The sequence below is a fragment of the Excalfactoria chinensis genome, chromosome 4, assembly GCF_039878825.1.
Source record: "Excalfactoria chinensis isolate bCotChi1 chromosome 4, bCotChi1.hap2, whole genome shotgun sequence".
Taxonomy (NCBI): Eukaryota; Metazoa; Chordata; class Aves; order Galliformes; family Phasianidae; genus Excalfactoria; species Excalfactoria chinensis.
In genome coordinates, this window is record NC_092828.1 from 45,956,753 (window position 1) to 45,975,579 (window position 18,827).

The window sequence follows — 18,827 nt, forward strand, 5'->3', positions numbered from 1 at the left end:
GGCAGCAGGGCCGAGCTCCGCCGCCCCAGCAGGGACCAGGCAGCGCTGGAGCCGCGGCTCCCCTCCTTTTGCACCCTGCCCGGCTTTGTATATTTAAACCACGCTGCAGCATCCCGCTCCGCCCAATCACAGCGCGCGCAGCTCCCGGCGGCGAATGGCGGCCCTCCCCGCGGTTTTTTAAACCGTCCCTTTCCACCAATCGCCGCCCGGCGCCCTTAGCCCCGCCCCCCCGCTCTCCTCACCCCAACCGGTTCCAGCGAGTATGAGAGCTAACGACTCCCCGCGCGCGACCTAACCGCGGAGCTGCTGCGCCCGTGACGTCACGGCGGGACGAACGAATCCGCGGCGGCCGGAGCCGGGCGGGGCGGGGCCGCAGGCAGTTTGAACCGGCGCGGCGGCCAATGGGCGGCGGTGGGCGGGTCCCGAGGCGCGGCGGCTCAAGTTGCTGTGGCGGGTAGGGGCTGTGGAAAACAAGAGGCTGTAAGTGCGCCGCCGGGAAACCAGTCCGCAGGAGCCGCGCAGGGAGCAGCGCACGCGCCGCCGACGCCAAACCCCTTCAGCCAGGCAAGGCCGCGCGGCCGCCACCGGGTTCTCGCGGAGCGCGGCCGGGAAGGACGTAGGCGGCGGGAGAAGCGAGCGGGCGGCGGGAGGAGCGAGCGGGCGGCGCGGAGCCGGCGGCGGGTCCCGGCGGGTGGGGCTCCGGCCGCGGGGAGGGCGGTGCGGCGGCACGGAGGGCAGGGAACGGGCGGGAGCGCGGGGCTCGGCGGGGAGCGGGCGGGCGGCGGCGGGGCAGGGCAGGGCCGGCCCCGGGCGGGGCGGGCGGAGCGGTGGCCGAGGGGCGGGAGCGCGGCGGGGCCCGCCCGGTAGTAGCGCCGCCCTCACGGTGCCGCTCCCGCCCTCCTCCGCAAGGACCCGCCGCCGAGCTCGCCATGGGCAAGGGCGACCCCAACAAGCCGCGGGGCAAGATGTCCTCGTACGCGTACTTCGTGCAGACGTGCCGCGAGGAGCACAAAAAGAAGCACCCGGACTCGTCGGTCAACTTCGCCGAGTTCTCGCGGAAGTGCTCGGAGCGGTGGAAGGTGAGCCCGGTAGAAGGGCGGCTGCTGCGCGGCCGTGGGGGCGGCGGGGCTCCGTCTGATCCCGCCCCCCTGCGCCTCTCCATTGCGTGTGTCTGCAGACCATGTCCAGCAAGGAGAAAGGGAAGTTCGAGGAGATGGCCAAGGGAGACAAAGCTCGCTACGACAGGGAGATGAAGAACTATGTGCCTCCCAAAGGAGAGAAGAAGGGAAAGAAGAAGGACCCCAACGCTCCTAAAAGACCACCGTGAGTGTTAAAATGGCATTCAGAAAGCCCCACAGCGTGCGTTCCGCTCGCCTCTTACTTGCTTAAACTTCATTTCTTGTTTCAGATCTGCGTTCTTCCTTTTCTGTTCCGAACACCGTCCAAAAATCAAAAACGATCATCCCGGTTTGTCTATTGGAGACACGGCAAAGAAGTTGGGTGAAATGTGGTCTGAACAGTCGGCCAAAGACAAGCAGCCCTACGAACAGAAGGCTGCAAAGCTAAAGGAGAAATATGAAAAGGTACACTGAGAATAACGTAATAACCAGGACAGTTGTAGAAATCACTGTAAATGTGACTTTTGTTTTGCCCCTAACCTGCGTATAGTTCACATTCTAAATTGAGCTTTGCCAGGCTTCCACGTGTATGGAAAGGGGTGGCAAGGAACCCTTGTGGTGAGCCTGAATGTGGGTTTTCTGTATGTCTAAGGATTTTATAAGTGCTTTGCTTCCAAAAAAAATGGGTCACCTAGTTGGAAAAACGTGCAGTGATGTTCCAGTTCCTAGAGCTGTACGGATTAATGTATGTACTGTCACCAGAGGGTGAAAACATGACAGTCTGAAGGTTGAAGACCCACTTCTCCACTCATGCTGCAGCGTTCAATTAGTGTGCTTGTATACAGTTGTCGTCAGAATTGCATCAGCAGCAACTAAGCAGCATCTTTCTTACAGGATATCGCAGCGTACCGTGCCAAGAGCAAGAGTGATGCAGGAAAAAAGGGCCCGGGTAGGCCTGCAGGATCTAAGAAGAAAGCAGAACCAGAAGAGGAAGAGGAGGAGGAAGAAGATGAGGAAGAAGAGGAAGAAGAAGAGGACGAGGAGTAAATACACGCCCTGCTGTAAAGATTTATGCTCAAAAATCCAATATTTTGCTAAGAATGTGAACTCAAGTGCAGCTCATTGTTAGCTTCAGTATAAAAATCTGTACAGATTGTGTATAGGTAACGTGGTTCTTTGTAGGGAGACCTCTATTTCTAAAGTAAGTAGTAGCTGAGTGCTGCTACAGTTCAGTTTTAAAAGAGAAAGTTGTGGAATGTTTCTGCATATTTAATGGTTGTGTTGAAATTCAGTGAATGATAGCCAGGTGTTTCTTTTTTTTTAGCTAAGTAAAAGAAAGGAGGTAGCTTAATAGCTGATCTTATATTTTGTAGCATATTCATTGTATTACTTTTTTTAACAATTTTGTAATAAAATGTTGTACATGATTGTTGTTGTTGTAGTTGTTATGCTTGAGAAGGAAGGGGGGGAGCCTTCTCCCACTGAAGTACTCTAAGCTTCTGGAATTCAAAGGATCTTTTGTCTTTATACCATGCCCTCTCATACATACTACCTTTAGTCGCAGTTGATGTTTCCCCTATCATCCTATGCTAGTATTTGCCTGTATCACCCTTGTAATTAAACATCTTTTAGTGCTGAAGTTGACCAAACCTGGCTTTCCATCCTCTCCTCCACCCCCCCCAAAAATAATAATCTATTGAAACAGGTTTTAAAGCTTTGTCTCATAAGTTGAGAAATAAGCCTTAACAAATGTCCTGCTGTCCGTATCAGGAAGGCTGGCTGTCGGGACAGATGTGCTCAGAGGCTCCCCTGACGTTCCCCACTTTTCCTGCCCTCTCCCCCTTGGCCCCAGTATAAGTGGCTTCTCATAAGCGACACAGCTTGTGGAACAGCATGAACGATTTTGGAATGCTCTCACATACCAGGAGTTAAGATTCCTGCAAAGAAGAGGAGGCGTTTTTAAAGAACACCTGCTCCATGTACCTTATTAGCTGCAGAATTAACAGTAGCCACCAGTTGTGCTGTTTCATGGTCTTCCCAGATTTTTACTCTATCTAACGAATAAAGTTATTTCCGAACCCATAAAACAGAAGGAACTCTCACTTTGACAACCAGATGCAGCCATGTGCAGCAGGGGAAAAATACGAGCGGGACAAAGCTGAGAAAATACATGGATGAATAAGTTCCGTAAACGTAAGAACTAGGAGACCTACCAAACAGTCCTTTGGGACGAAGGATGATTACGAGTCGATTTGGGGAAAATAAAGCCTTTTTTTTTTTGTGAACCTCATAGAGGAGTTTCAGAAAGTTCTCATGATGGTTTTGAATGGCGGAGGCGCAGTGGAGCATCTGTCTCAAATCCAACTGTAAAAGGTTTTGAAATGAAATGACAGGACAGATGGTGTTCATCCGAGAGTTCTAAAGAAACTCAATGTAATACAGGCTCAGCCTTTAGCTGTACTTTATGTATGGCTTTTTCACTTAAAGCTTCCTTAGTACCGGAGGAATAGAAGGTCACGGATACGATACTAATTTTCAGAAGGTATTCCTTGGAGATACAGGGCACTTCAGACCAGTGTATCCACATGGCACGCTAAGAAGTTCTTATGGCACAGATGAGAATTTCTGGATTGTGCAGTAAAAATGAAGCTGGGCAGATCAGGTATGTCTGCTCCATCTGAATTTCCCGACAGACTCCTCATAAAAGAAAGGAAGCCATCATTACCTTCTTCCTGAAGAAATGTAAGGTTTCATTTTCCATAGACCAACTTCTTGAACAAAGCCTATTGACAAAGTTGGTCTTACTTTTCCCAAGAGCGCCCTATGATCTGAAGCACAGTCAATATTCTTTGTTTTGTTTTGTTTTCAAAAGGAAGACCTTGACCAACACAGCTACGGGCCCAGGAATTAAATGTAGTATATACAGGCTTTAAAACTCCAATAATAGCAACAAAGAAATCATCAATGGGCTTGGAGAGAAAATGAGAAAAAAAATGAATCGGAGTTCTGTCTTTGATCACCTGATGTTCTGTTGATCTGTTTTATCACGGTGTATCAGAAGAACCTTGTATGGAATACTAGTACATTATCTACTACTTACTGCTCCAGCCAGATATCCTAAGACAACTAACTTTGGCCGCATTACTGGAGAGGCTCTTGTTGTTCCAGGACTGAATACAGTGTCTGCCATCAGATAAATCTTTGGCCAGGAAATCTCATGCTTCATCTACAAGTTCTATGGCTGTTCTCAAAATCTCTTAATCCAAACATTTATTGCTAAAGTCATACCCCTAAGTGGGCTCATCAGCAGAGCTGAAGGAATGACATTTGAATGGACAAGCTGTAACTGCACGGTCAAGTCGCTTCCAATAGAAAAGACCGCATCCTTCCAAAAGGTCTTTTGAAAAATGTGTTGTGATGACATTCTTGTCAGTACTGCCATCTTGAAGCCAGCTGCTGGCTAGCTGAACCCAGCGCTGACCTAGCACTAACTCCTCCTTTGGGATTCAAGACCATTAGCAAGACCATCATTCTTCTGTATCTCACTGATTTGTCTCAGCAGGGGAACAAACTGCAATGCCAGTGTGTCTCTTAAGGAAACTGGAAATTGTTTTGTGTAAGCAGATGTGATGGATGACCAGTGTCTGCCTAGATTCAAAACGTGGCCGTACAAATTCTGGAATACTGAAAAGGAAACACAGATTCTAGTTCAAAGTCCAGTTTAGTTCCTATCCCAAATCTTTGCTTCTGTGCAGCAGTGAAAAGGGGTCCTGATTATTTCAGAAACGAGGACTCCAAACATCACATGAAAGATGATGAGATACCATAACAGGCAAAAGAAACCCTCAGTGAAGGCTGCTGTTGCCATGCCATGCATCTTGTGTGCTGACGTTAGGGGTTCTTCAATACAGGTAGTGCTCTGCTGCTTCTCGCTCCCTTCACTCCTTTCAACCCTCTCCTCGTGAGACTGCTTGTGCAGCACAAGGGCACAAATTCCACATCTGGAGTTGGCAACCCACTAGAGTTGGAGCAATTGCATGCATGGGACTGGTGGTACCCACAGCCCTTCGTCCTGCTTTGCCTGTCCTCCAGCTCACACACAGCAAGCGTCTCCCTCAAGCAATCCCATTTCTTATCAGTGAAGTACATTCTTAACAAGAATTAGAAGGGATCTAACATGCACGCATACCTTTTTGTCTCGGTGTTTAAATAATCTCTCAATCCTTTATCCAGCCCTTGATCCTTTCCTCGCAGCGCACCTGCTTAATGGAAGGAGTTTGCATTTTTCATCAGTTAAGGTCCATCAGACCATGAGCTTTACCTTGCTGAACAGCCTTCATCCACATGACTGTTCAGAGCAACGCAACACTGCAAAAACCTCACAGGTTGTACAGATGGCTTTTTCTTCTTTTCTCTTTTACCGGGACCTTTTGGTCTGCTTTAGAAATCATTCTCACGTTCATTTGTTAATGTGAGCACATTAGATCTACCTAATTAGATCAGTGCAGGTAGTACAAGAATCCAAGTGCGTCCACATGGCAACTCACGGTGAGAACTTCCCTTCTGACATCTCTGGACAAAAAACTCATCCCCCACAGGTATGAGAAAAGGTACCTAGGTAGAAAGTAACATAAAGCACTTTTAATATTCCTAAGTTTGTAACATAGAAGTTCTCAAGACTTAGAGATGGGGGGTTCCTGTAATAGACCGTCATCCATTTTTACTCTGTAAAAAATATAGTAAACCCAAAAAATTCAAATATTTTATTTACTTCACCTAAAAAACAAGCAACCCATAAGATATACATGTTTCCCCAGATTTCTCCCTAATAAATTTCTGAAAGATTTATACAATTTCTACAGAAACATACAGTGTATCAAAATCTGCATAAATCAAATTTATAAAATATGTAGAAATGCATAGTGAGATTATCATCGACTTACAAAGCAAGAATATGGGAATTATTATTATTATCCTTTTCCAAGCAAGCTATAGTATGAAAAAGTCATCACAGCAACAGCTTCTTATGATCTCATGTTTCGTAAGGATTCGGTCTCACACACAGATGCGTATTTGCACACAGCATCAGCTTGTAATGAATTGCACAAAACACCCATTTAAAACGCACAATTTATGTGCCACCACTCTTTCTCTTATGCATAGTAATATGATTAAATTAATCTACTCAGCACACAAAAATGGAGTCAGTTTTCATACACGCAAGGAACAAGTACCGACACACACCCTTATTTTCCATTTTCCAGTTTGTCCCTCCTTTATTTTCTATTCTTCATACCTCTGAAAGGATAGATGAGAAGTTTAAAGAAACTAGGAAAGATCCCAAGCCAATATATCAGTGCAGTCTGCCCTAGGAAGATCAAACTCTCACCATGTATGATACACAACCCTCGTCAACACCGATGAAAGCTGCATGCAACGCTATTCTAGATTTCAGGGAATATTCAGAAGTACTTGATAGTGTGACATGTTATAGGCGTAACTCTAAGTCACTACACTGATGTCAACGTTTAACAGTCACAGATCTCAAATAAGGAAGCGAGGATAAGTCATTTCTCCTCCCCCTCTCTGTTCATTCCGAGTACTTACACTCCTGAGGGAGTTCTCATCAACTCCTATTCGGAACAGTTTCAGGAACTTCTTCACACTCTGTTCTGTACACGATAGCACCAAGTGGTTGTATTTTGTGTCTGTAATCCCTCAGGAAAAGTTTCCAATGAAAATCAAAATGTGGAAAAAATTAATATGAATAAACGCTTCAAGATTTCCACTTCTCTTTTCAAACCTAAGTCCAGACTCCAAAATAGCGGGCAGATGTCATTTCAGACACTAAGCGGATGTGCTAACGAGTTGGACTGCTCTCCTAGTTAAAAGTTTCAGTTTACCTCCAAGTGATTTTTGTTTAAAACAACAACATAAACGAAGCACTGGACTTACTGTTATTTTTTTAAAATCATTGTGCAGCTTTTTTAATAATCCGTTTTTTTAAATTTTAGATTATCCTTATTTTTGTGTAAGTTATGATTTGAACAAGCAAGTTATCACATATAAATTCTTGACTGGAATTGCAAGGGCGCTTCATTCAAACCCAACGTACCACATTGGTGCTAACCTCGCCACTGAGCTCCTCCTTACTCCATGCACACCAGGGGCCGAGCTGCTCCCCCACATGCACACCAGAGCAGAGGTGGGCTGATGACCCTGACGTGAGCATCTGCAGCAAAGGGGCCTGTCAGAGCGGCCCACAGACAAGCAGCCCAGCTGCTGACAGCAGCCGTCTTCAGCAACACAGTACTTGGGGTGGGACACAGTAGTGGGGTGGGACAGCTGACATCCGTTGTATAATTTCCAACAAATGCTTTTCTTGTGAAAGAGAGAAACGGAAGAGGCACTAAATATGTTGAAATTCACCTTCCAAAAAAGCAGCATGACTGTGAGAGAAGGCCACCCTGGCTAATAACCTGTGGCAGTGCTTAGTAAGATGTAAAATTAAATAAACATTTACAACAGGTTGATAATCACCAAGTTCTAGGAAAATCTGGTTACTCCAACCTTTTCAAGTTTGTGTAAAAAAAAAACTGCCTTCAGACCCCTGAGTGTAATCCCAAAGAAGACGCCGCCGCCTTTAACTATGTTCCTATGAAACACAGCTAACAGCGCATTAAGTTACCAACGTCTTAAAACAAAAAGATGTAAACATCTACAGAGTTTAAGGTAAAGCAGTTTTGTAAACATTAACTGCGGATGATCATGTTATTGTAATAATCACAGTTCATCTACGTCCTTCATCCAAGTCAGGAGGCTCGGAGCTGTACAGTTAATAATTGCAGCAGTTTTCAGGCTATTTTCAGTCCTGTACAAATGAATGTGTCAGTAGGTAGGTTCCGTTTATCTACACACTAAGAATGTTGTTCATTTCCCATTTCTGCGTTGCTTTACTGGAATCACACTCTGAAATGAAAACTTGGTGTAGGACTTCTGACCGATCCAAGCACTTCCCTGAAGGAATGTGTGTAAATCTGTGCAGATTCTGGAAAACAAACAAACAAACAAACAAACAACATGACAAAAAACACCAGGGAGATTAAAAAACAAAGTAAACAAAGAAACAAACAAAAACAACCCCAAACAACCACCAACCAAAAAACAGACAAAGTTTTCTACACAACTGTGATGTAGCTGTTCGCAGTTATAAAATCAGGTTTTAGGATCCCTGGAAAAGATCAGTTCCATACTCGCTCCATTTACTCGTTAAACTTAGATTTTAACATCCTTTGTATTATGAAATGTTTGATGCACGTAGGTCAACTTGAAACGCCTTGCGTTTCTCATTGGAAACAAACTGCTAAGAAAATAAGCAAAACGGTGCCTAAAACACTTCCAGCATTTTCATCTGTCCCATAACCCAAACAAAAGATTAACTTTCGAGGACAGCTTTACGAGAGCTGACCTTGCCGGGCAGATCCTTCTTTGGTTAGCCCTCACATATAGCAACACTAACTTCACTGGGGAAAAAGCAGTAACTTTGCTCCCTGTTTGACTGGCTGAAGGAAGAAAAGAGGAGATGAGAGCAAGGCTGGCCTCCAGAGCAACAGGAGACGGCTTCAGAAACTGCAGACCTATTGTGTCGAGTGCAGTCAGGCTGAGACTCGCATGTTTGGTTTCTTTTATTCCCCCTTCCCGCAGTGCCCGAATCTCACTATTTGCCAAGCAGCCTCTGGCTCCTGGCTGCCCCACTGCCCAGCTGTCCACAGCGTGCTTGCTAAGTGAGGGAGCAGCAGCAAGCCTGCTGCAGTGGGGCTGCACAGCCCTGCCATGTGCTAACCCCAGCACATGAGGGAGCGCTGGGTGACTCTCCCATTGCCCCATCACTTGTACACACACGTGCACATCCACATGCTGGGGCTGCTTGATGGGCACATGGTGGGGATGGACATGCAGCTCCGCTGCTTGGAGAGGTAAATGGAAGTCAGAGCAGAAGGCATGAGCTGACCTCTGCCAGCTGCGTTCTGGGTCACCAAAAGGCCTGCTGCTAAATGCAGAAGCACAGATGTTATGCTCACCAAACTGGTGCATGAAGTAGTATTACAGAACCAACTGACTGAGCAGATAACTTCTCCTAGCAGGAGAACAGCAGGCCACAACATTTTTCAGCAGTTCACGAGCATTTCATTCCTTACGCCCTCATTAGGAGAAATGGTCATACCCTTTGCTCTGCTCAGCAGACAGTGCCAACGTCCTACGATCTGCTTGGTTACACACCCTTGGTGGTCCTTTTGCTCTCATCTCCTCCCTGTAATTTTTTTCTGGAAGCCAGTCAGTGTTTTGTTCTGCAGCCCAGACTGTGCCCACCAGGCTGCCTTATAACTTGTGGCAATAAGCAACCAATTACACAATTGGTACCACTGGGGAGGAAATGGATCATCTTGTATTAATGAAACGCTTAGAGGAGAGCCAAGCAACATGCTGGGATGCACTAGAATGGCTGGAGAGGTAACCAGTGCTATATATTATTCTGATACTAGAGCCAAAGTCAGCAGGCACTGAAACACTCCGTACTGATTTTTACATTTCAGATTCGAAAAACTTTGCTCATCTAAATGGCACAAGGCATTAGGAACAGCATTATGTTGATTTCAGAACTCTATGGAAATAACAGAAAGGTGGGGTGGCTTTAAGGCTAACAAAAATAATTCACTGCATTCAGCAATGGCTTCCAGACAGGCTCAGTAGAGATAATCAGCTAATGAACTAGTAAGTATGCAACGTGCTAGGTAGAATGAAGTAAAAAAAATCAATACAGAAGATAGTCTCAGGCACTGAACTAAGTTATGGAGCCATTGGCCATATCCAGTGATAACATCATCCATAGACAATTCAGTCTTGCTTTTTAAAAGAAATGTAATCTTAGGCTTTCAGAACCCAAATTAATAGAGGACTTACAGACATACTTACTAAGTAGCCTGTAATAGCCCTCGCGTGTGTATCAGCCACCACTCTGAGTCTTTATTAAGAATTCATAGATTTTGCAATAGCATTATAATGGCACCACACCCATAATTCACAACAGAGTGTGTTTTTAGAGAATGGCTAATAAGCAGGAGAAAGAAATATTGAAAAAGGCAAAGAGCACAGAAAGGCAAAGAGTAGTAACACTACATCCACCTATTCTTACATAGACTTCTTTCAAGAGACATCCCCAAATTAGATGTATTGTCACTAGCTGCTAAATGCACCCCAGCTTCTAAGGCATCTTCTCACAGCACCCAATAAAGAGACTTCCTTGAAAGAAACACATGAGCAGAGAGGGTGGTGGCATGAAAAGCTTTTAGAAACACGGTCACTTTGCTTTCTCTGAGAGGAGTGCTAGCTCCTTTGGTACCTGTGGCAGCACACGCAGCACCACGAGATTTGCTTTTAAGCTTTTTTTGCTTCAGAAGTCAGCAAACAGGAGAGCCTGCAAAACACACCTTTCCCTACAGGAAGTTTTCCTAGCAAGCGTGGATTTCTGGGAACGTGCAAGTAACACTTCCTCTGCTTGTTTCAGTTAATCTTGTCATAGATCTCTATCTCCTGATACATGCAGAGTAATAATAGAAAAGGTGTAATAAAACAACATGAGATGACATTTGCTTTTCCCCTATATGTTTGTTACATACCTTGAAGTATTGCCACTCCTTGTATTCATTCAGATTACAATGTGTAATCATAATTTTGGATCCATCTGGTCCTTTAGTTAAGCACTGATCATACTGCATGAGCTGATTAGCTTCATTGATTCTGAAAAGCTGCAGAAAAATAAGATGGCATCTTCTTAACAGCTGACTTAGAGTAATATATTAGAAACAATCCAATGCTAATTGAATTTCGTCATGCTAAATATTCTCCAGTGTTATTATACCAATTTTAAGGAGAGCTCTCTATTCAACATAATGTAATATATTTTCGCTATCAAAAAAACTCAGCTTTACAGACAACTTTGCTTTAGGATTTAGAAGGTGAAAAACCTTACCCTGCAAGACACAGATGATAACAACAAAGGGAAACCCACTGGAAGTGTTCAACTGGGAGTCTTTTTGTGATTTGCTGGCTAAGAAACCCCCTGTCTTTGTAAAGACTTGGTTGCAAGTCCTTGGGCTTGGGCAGTAATTTCATTGGAAGACAGTAAAACTTCAGCATTTTACACATGGGGGAAATCAAACTAACGCATACAGAACGTACTTAAAAACATTACCTTAGCTGCTTCTCGTGAAATAATTACTACATGCTTTGGGAATACCACCTACAGAAAAGGTATTTTAGGGAACTTCTGCATTAAATATCAAAATAAAAGAGATGTTTCCAAGGCCTGCTAAGAATTAAACAGGATTTTTAAAGCGCTGTCCTGCATGTGATTTCAGACTGCAGTGAGAAAAACCACCTGGTTCAAGTCCAGAACAGCATAAACAAAGGCTGCAAGTGCTGCAGAGTTATCCAGCTGAAAAAGGAAATGCAAATACAGAACAGCATGCTTGTCTGGCAGTGTGTGTAGGTTTGTGAAGATACGGGTCAAACACAAGAGTAGCACGGGTTCTAATCATCTATTAGTAAATATTTTCTGTCACTTTGTAAATGAAGCAGTGAAATATCTTGTTTGTCTCTTGTGGTGGAAGGTGAGTTGCTGCATAGAAATATTTTATACTTCCATTAATGCAAAACAACACTGAAAACAGTGAGCTGGCGTAAGGAGAGCTGTTAATAATTAAGAGAGGGTAAGTGACAAATCAGCAGTGATGCTAAGAGTTGGACCTGTTCTAATGCAGTGATATGGCTGCTTTGAAGTATGGTTCTTGCTTCCACATTTTGTACAGCTTTTTGTTTGTAATGATACTTTCAGATTCCAGAACTTCAGCAATGCCAGCATGCTTATGAGAAATCTTTAACTCCCATTTTTGTAGGTGGCACGGAAGCGACTTCATGCACAGGCTTAAGAGAAACATGCCTGTTATCCATTAGTGCAAGTATTTCACTTTCAGACTTGCCTCAGAGCCACTTACCTGGTTTCCTCCCATTCTGTGGCATGGTCCGAGTTCTACAAAGCCGCCGTTGGTGTGCCCCATGCTGTCAATGCAGTAAGATGTTTCAAAGCCTCTGATCTGGAAAAAAATAGGTTGTGCACTTTCAGTTCATCTCACGGGAAAACAAGTGTGAGGGAGATCAGAAAATTCCCACTTCTCTTTCAGACCAGCAACAGCCATCTGCCAGACAGATACAAGACAAACCTGCATATGACACATAAATAATGATGTTATGTGTTGGAGATGGAGCTACTACCTGCCCACAGTAATTTGTGGGCTCCTACATGAGTTAAATGACACCAATAAAACTAGAGCTGGGAGGCTGTGTTCCAAGCTAATGGCATTGAAACGCACAGCTTCCAAGTGTTTTAATTTGTTCAATCTCTATCAAATCACATTCACTCTCTCAGATCTTCATAAATAAAACAGCAGCTTGGTTAAACTGCTCTCATCTCATGGAAGATGTGAGGAGATATAAACTTGATGCAGAGAAGCTGCAAACAGTAGTTATTAACGCTGCAACCAAGCACAGCCTCCTGAGCTGTCTGTGCAGAAGTGTGTGTGTTCTACAACAGCAATTGCGTGGGGGAAAGAAGAAAAAGCGGGTGAGAGGCAGGCAGAGGCAAAAGGATAAAGAGTAAAACTCCAGTTGGAAAGCATGCCTCAGCTGCTGATTATCCCATTCTACTCTCAGAAGGATCAAAAACCAGCTTCTTAAAGACACAAGCAACATTCTTGCCAAATCTCTTTTCTTTGCAGGAACCTCTTTCTCCTTTCTGGCTGTATAAGGAAGCTGGGAGGACAGAGCTCAGAGCACAGCCCTGACTTCCAGGCAGTGCTGGGGAAGATGAAACCCACACTTCCTTTCCTGACGGTTTGGAAATGCAATTAGTGAGGTGTTACAAACATATGGGGGAAAAATCTCAGGTATTGTAAGAAAACCGGCAGCCAGAGAAGAGTTGAAGGAACCTTCGGAGGTGTCTCTGAACGTCACTCTTTCCTGTTCTTTCTCCACAGCCATTCGCTTTTATCAACAGCAGCTTCCCACAAGGTGAACATTATTATTTTATTCTCTTCCAGTATTTTCACCTCAGTGAAGCAGCGTATAACAAGTGTTTCTAATCTTCTGTGTCAATTTAAAAGCAGGTCTCAAGCTCATGTACTGACTTGATGCTTTGTGTTAGCTTTCAGATATGAAATAAAGGTGATTGGCTCCTCAGACACAAGACTATCTATACCCCCACTCCATCATGTACGTGCTCTGTATCACTAATTAATTCCTCAGAAAAGTACCATTTACATTAGTACAGCAGGAACCAGAGTCTTGTCTCAGACTGATGCCAAGCAACAATAGTTTTGAATTCTCAGCTTTAAAAAGAATGCTCCCAAAATAAATACACGTTATGTGCTGTACGTACCTCTCCCCACTCCACGTTTTTAGGTGGTAAGGGATAATACGACGTTATATCATATGCTATTTCTTCCATGAACCACTTAAAACTTTTGCAGTTGTGATCTTCGCGGAACTTTTTCAGCTCAGATATGTCTCCATAGGGCAATGCTTTTGTCTCTGGCCGGCTGGCGTAAAAATAATCTTTGTATTCATCCCACCACACCTCCACAACTCTGACATAGTTCTGTGAAGAGGAAGGACATTGCTGCTACCTCAGTGCACGTACAACGGGTCAGATACAAACACATATTAACACCATGAATTTAATTTTATATTCTCGTGCATTTTAAGTGAGGCAGTTTATTGTTGCCTTGAGAAGGACAGAAAAAGGATAGCTTGCCTGGTGAACAATTCTCTCCCTCACATTCAGTTATTAGGCTCCGACGGCTCTTATCTCTGAATTACCTGTATGTGGTGTAGGCGTACACCTCGTTTTGTTCTGATATTCTAGCATTAATGACAGCCTTAAAACAGTCTCAATAAATTTGACTTAAAACACAAATTATTGTTTTAGTTTAAGCAAACACTGATTAAATAAATTAAGCTGTATATAAAAGGGAGCTTTTTCCCACCTGAAGGGAGGAAAGAAAGGTATTCCTTCATACTGCCAGTACACAGAAGCTCCTGACCATTTAAGAACTGCCAGAAGTGTTTTGTTTTATCCAGATGAGCTGAATCGTGTAAGGGATTCAGGTACGGAATAAATGCTTTTGATCAGATTTTTCAGATTAATAGAGTGGTTTTATCATTTCAGACAAGCTTACCCGCATTGAAAAATGGAGCGAGCTATCATTTACAATCTCTTTTCCCATTGCTCTTTTTTCTGTCACTACATCCAGCTACGCTTATTTCCAGCTACCTTCCATGGTCCTGCTCCTGCTGTTAGTTTGGTCAAAATGTTAATCAAGTCTCCTTATTAATACAGGATATTTTTATTTCGTATGTGCTACGTTAGTTCTCTGCTTTGAGGCTTTTCTGAGACATTCACTTTTGAACAGAAACAGCTGTTTGCTTGGCTCAAGCCACAGTCTCTAAACCTGTAAATCTGCAGTCGTTGTCATCAATAACTTTTAGGACAATGGCTCTGGGATTGGAATTTATAAAAAGTAAAGCCTTTAATTTATAAATATACACATGCCAAAGCACTGCACAAGAGGAATCTTTAGCCAGGCAATAGGAAACCTTAACAGAAGGCCCTTGCCATTCTTCCGGTTGGTACAAAAGCATATGAAACAGCCCTTCTTGATTCGAGTTCTCGCTTCAGATACAGACAGGTTGCTTACTCTTTCCTTGAGGCGTTGCCTTCTTTTCATATCATGGTTTGAGCAACACTTTTGAACCTGCAAGATGCCTGAGGAGTTATGGACTTTTATGTGCAAAGCATGACATTTTCCCAGGCGTCATCCTCTGCTTCCTAGTTTAGAAAAGCAGCTACAAAGGTATGAGAGACGCTGGGTTACTGCATTTGCTAACTTAGATGGAGCCTGGGCTTGCACCTTCCAAGCCAGCGGAAGATTACAATGCTGTGCTCACCACCCTCCAGGATTCTCTGCTGCTTGCACTTCAACTGAGCACAGCTCAGCAAAGGCTTGGGGGGTGAGAGAGAAAGCAGCAGGAAATGTAGTTCGCACCTCTGTGCTGGGGAAGGGTGAAGAAAGAAGTTGGGTTCCAGGAGTGCCTGTTCTTTCAAACAGCGGGGTTGGCACAAAGATTTCCCTCCCATGTGGATGACCATCTCAGCTTCGGACAATAAACACCTTTGGATGAAGTGCTCTTTAAATTGCTACTGATAATTTAAATAGGCTTATTTAAATCTGTTGCTATCTCGCATGAGAAGACCTTCAGGGCTGCTGCAAACCAATACCTTCAGTGTAGGAGAAGACCCAACGTACACAGGCGGCGGATTTCCTTGCCAGCCCTGAAGACGGTAGATATGTCCAACACGAGAACAGGGGACAAACAGCAGTTTTCCTCCACACTGCCAGATCTACAAGGTCAAGAAAAGATATAGATATTAATACACATGTACAGGAAATTGAGACAGAAAAATACACAGTAAATTGTGAAAGAGATGCCAGCTACTTTTCTTACTATACCAACTGCGTGATACACTTCAGTATTTTTTATTTCAGAGATAAGCATGGACACAATAGGTCGGAAATGAAAGGCTGAAAATAAAAATGGGGAATGCACGTTCCCATTGTGAAATTACCTCCCTCCCACATGTCCTGGGAGAATCCATCTATTTATGAGGAAAAGAGAACACACCTAAAAGACCTGAATTCACTTGCTCACAGCTTTGACAAGTTTAAAATGTAGCATCAGATCCAAATTCTAAATAAGTTCTGGGATGTTCCAAATAAAGACTGCATTCCAGATTAAAAGTATGACTTAACGCCATTAGGAAAGACGGGCAGAAAAGTTGATTTCCTTCCCTGTGCGCGTTTTATCATCATATTAATTTCTGAAGAGACTGATGTAGAAAACATACAAAGAAACTCTGATATGCGAAGACATATTATTTGCTATCTAAGAGTCTGCATGCAACAGTGATAAATGTTATTTAGTTCTCAAGACTGGTTTTGATCTAGATGAAATCAACTTAGAGGTCTCTACATAATCAGCAACAGCTATTCACTTCAATTACGAAACTACTGTATGTAATTTCAATCATGATTTAAATCTAAGCAAGATGGGGAATTAGAAGAATAAAGGCCCTCTATATGTAACATCCTTAATAACTGCCTTTTGCATATGGATTTACAGCCGAGCAAGTGCACTCAGCTCTCCCCAAAGTCATCAACATCAAGAGTAGCTGGGGAAGCTCAGAATGCAGTTCTACTGAAATTCAGCTACGGTGTCGCAGATCACTGCTGAGGATATTAGATATGTCTCCACTTTCATTTGTTAATTGGGACGGATTCCTGCTGTCTGCCACTTGAGTCATTACGAATACTGAAGATACCAGAAGCTAATGATTATCATCTTACATTTCCTGCTAACTGAAGAGCACGCATATGCCTAGGATTGAAAATAAAATCTGCAGCTATTATGAATTATGCAGTTAGCACTTCAATTACGAAGACTTCCCTTGAAGAGAAGTTCTTTACATTTTGAAAAGCATATGAGACCATTTTTCTCCCACAAAACTGGTAGGGAGGAGGAAACCAGGGCAGTTTACCTCTTGTTGTGTTGCTGTTCACTTTACATGCACCTGTGCTTTAATCAAATGGTGCTCGTTCTCTGATCACTTCCTTTGGAGACAGCGCTGTTCTACAAACACACACAGTGAGCACTCAGGTTTTCCCCCTCCTGTCAGTCTGGTTTCAGGCTAGCTATTTGGGCACATGTGTGCAATCTCAAACCCTTACCAAAGTCCAGACTTAGGGACAGCTTCCCAATCTGACACCATCAGGTTGGATATTAGGAAGAATTTCTTCTCCATATGAGTGGCCAGGCTCTGCAATGGGCTGCGCAGGGGTGGTGGAGCCACCATCCCTGGAGGTGAACTGTTTAGGTGTTGTATTAAGGGACATGGTTTAGAGGGGAATGGTTGGATTAGGTAATCTTGGAGATCTTTTCCAACATTCCTGATTCTATTATTCTAGGATTCTACGGAAGTTTTCACTATTTAATGTTACCTTGTAAGAAATTTCAAAATTTTCACCACCCCAGATCTGAAGGCCCGGATCATAGAGACCCAGCTCAAAAAAGAAATCACGTTCAATGGCAAACAAACCACCAGCCATGGCGGGGGACCTGGAAGAAGAATACAGTGTAACTCCTCCTGCCAAAACAATCAGAGAACATTTGCAGAAAGCAGTAATTAAGGAAGCAATTTGCTGATAACGTATAATAAAGATTAGATTGATGGCAATGCACTGAAAAATCATAAAGCTTTGTCATAAGCATCCAGTGATTTAATGAATTGACATCAGTATAATTTTCAGTGAAGTTGTGGATTTATTTTTGTATATATAGATTCTTAATTATAGAAAATGTTGGTCAGAATTACCATTTCAAGTGCACATACCAAGCATTTTCCACCTGAGCATCAATAAACACAAAAAATGGAATGGATAAAACCTCCATTCGCCACCAGGCTGGGGATTAAAAAGGCAGGATTCAGTCCAGGGGTATTTCTCACATTACTGAAAAGCTGTTTCTGTGCTTTAAGTTGTTGAGGATCATTTTGTCAGTTTTGCCTTTAAATAAGGCAATCCCGTCTCAGCAAAGCCATTAACTGGGTCTTGCATGCCTTAGTATTGCTGCAACAAAACGCACACAGCCTGGACATGACCGACTCGGAATTCTTTCCCTAAGAGGCACTGTGACTATCAAAGTATTATTAAAAATAAAGTCATCTTTTAAACTATTCCCAGAACATGTGTTGTGTGTTTCTGGGAACAGTTTAAAGGATTTTAAGACCTGTTTGGATGGTAAACACAGAACGCAGCAGAGATGTTTGAAATAGTTTATCCCCCTCCAAGCAAATATAAAGTTCCAACGTGGACAGCCTTGTCAGAAAATGGTATTATTTACGTTGTACACAAAACAGATCAAAGCTTCATAACTTCCTTGCATGTGTTGCCATTTTAGCAAAGAACAATAATAGGTGAAGAGAGGGAATTACCAACATAAGTTCTTACAGTACTTAAATCACATATACAAGCAATAGAAGACAGTAGACTCTGAAGATGTGGAGAGTGCTTTCAAATGTAGTAACACGATTAGTTAAGTGTGAAGGGGAAAGTAATAAAAAACAGCAGAACCACAGCCTCCCAGTCTTGAAAAGCAATCCAGAAACTCTAAGCTAGAGCTTCTAGCCAGTTTCTGTTTGCTGGGAAGAAAACATGCCCCGCTCCAAAGCAGAAGAAAATGGTGGGATCTGTGTAAAAATTACTGAACATTTCCCAGAAAATAAGGATTTTTCTTTTTCTCTCTTTTCCTTTTCATACGATACGCATTACAGTAAAATCCCCAAGCATACTGAGACCTTAGAAAACAACCAGCCAAGATTCTCAAATAGTATGCTTCTTTGTCAGATGTGATCTATTATGAAGCAAGAGGGAGAAATGTGACAAAAGGGATTCTTTTGATATACGTGCGTAACCCACGAGCTGTATGCATGCACCAAGCCATGACAGCAGCCTACAGGTTTTACGCATTACAGCTGCTACG

General features: G+C 43.4%; 2 protein-coding genes across 4 annotated transcripts in view; one reads left to right on the plus strand and one right to left on the minus strand.

Annotated features, from left to right (window-relative positions):
* Positions 1-410: 410 nt before the first annotated feature.
* On the plus strand, positions 411-2,545 carry HMGB2 (high mobility group box 2). Its single transcript, XM_072335398.1, has 5 exons — positions 411-564; positions 910-1,079; positions 1,178-1,323; positions 1,409-1,583; positions 2,013-2,545. The coding sequence occupies exons 2-5, from the start codon at positions 930-932 to the stop codon at positions 2,163-2,165; spliced, it is 624 nt and encodes a 207-aa protein (XP_072191499.1). The 5' UTR covers positions 411-564; positions 910-929; the 3' UTR covers positions 2,166-2,545.
* A 3,310-nt stretch (positions 2,546-5,855) lies between these two features.
* GALNT7 (polypeptide N-acetylgalactosaminyltransferase 7) overlaps positions 5,856-18,827 on the minus strand; it is a 64,837-nt gene continuing 51,865 nt past the window's right edge. For all 3 annotated transcript variants that reach the window (XM_072335558.1, XM_072335557.1, XM_072335559.1), the window contains exons 7-12: positions 17,288-17,405; positions 15,511-15,633; positions 13,612-13,830; positions 12,173-12,271; positions 10,796-10,924; positions 5,856-8,166 (exon numbers count right to left, since the gene is read on the minus strand). In XM_072335558.1, the coding sequence (XP_072191659.1) occupies positions 8,029-8,166; positions 10,796-10,924; positions 12,173-12,271; positions 13,612-13,830; positions 15,511-15,633; positions 17,288-17,405 (826 nt within the window). In that variant the 3' untranslated portion in view covers positions 5,856-8,028. The remainder of the gene's footprint in view (positions 8,167-10,795; positions 10,925-12,172; positions 12,272-13,611; positions 13,831-15,510; positions 15,634-17,287; positions 17,406-18,827) is intronic.

Excerpts from the sequence above, each read along its gene's own strand:
- HMGB2 (XM_072335398.1), top strand. The coding sequence starts at position 930 with ATGGGCAAGGGCGACCCCAACAAGCCGCGGGGCAAGATGTCCTCGTAC. Across the intron at positions 1,080-1,177 it reads AGTGCTCGGAGCGGTGGAAG|ACCATGTCCAGCAAGGAGAA; the intron begins GTGAGCCCGGTA and ends GTGTGTCTGCAG. Across the intron at positions 1,584-2,012 it reads TAAAGGAGAAATATGAAAAG|GATATCGCAGCGTACCGTGC; the intron begins GTACACTGAGAA and ends TCTTTCTTACAG.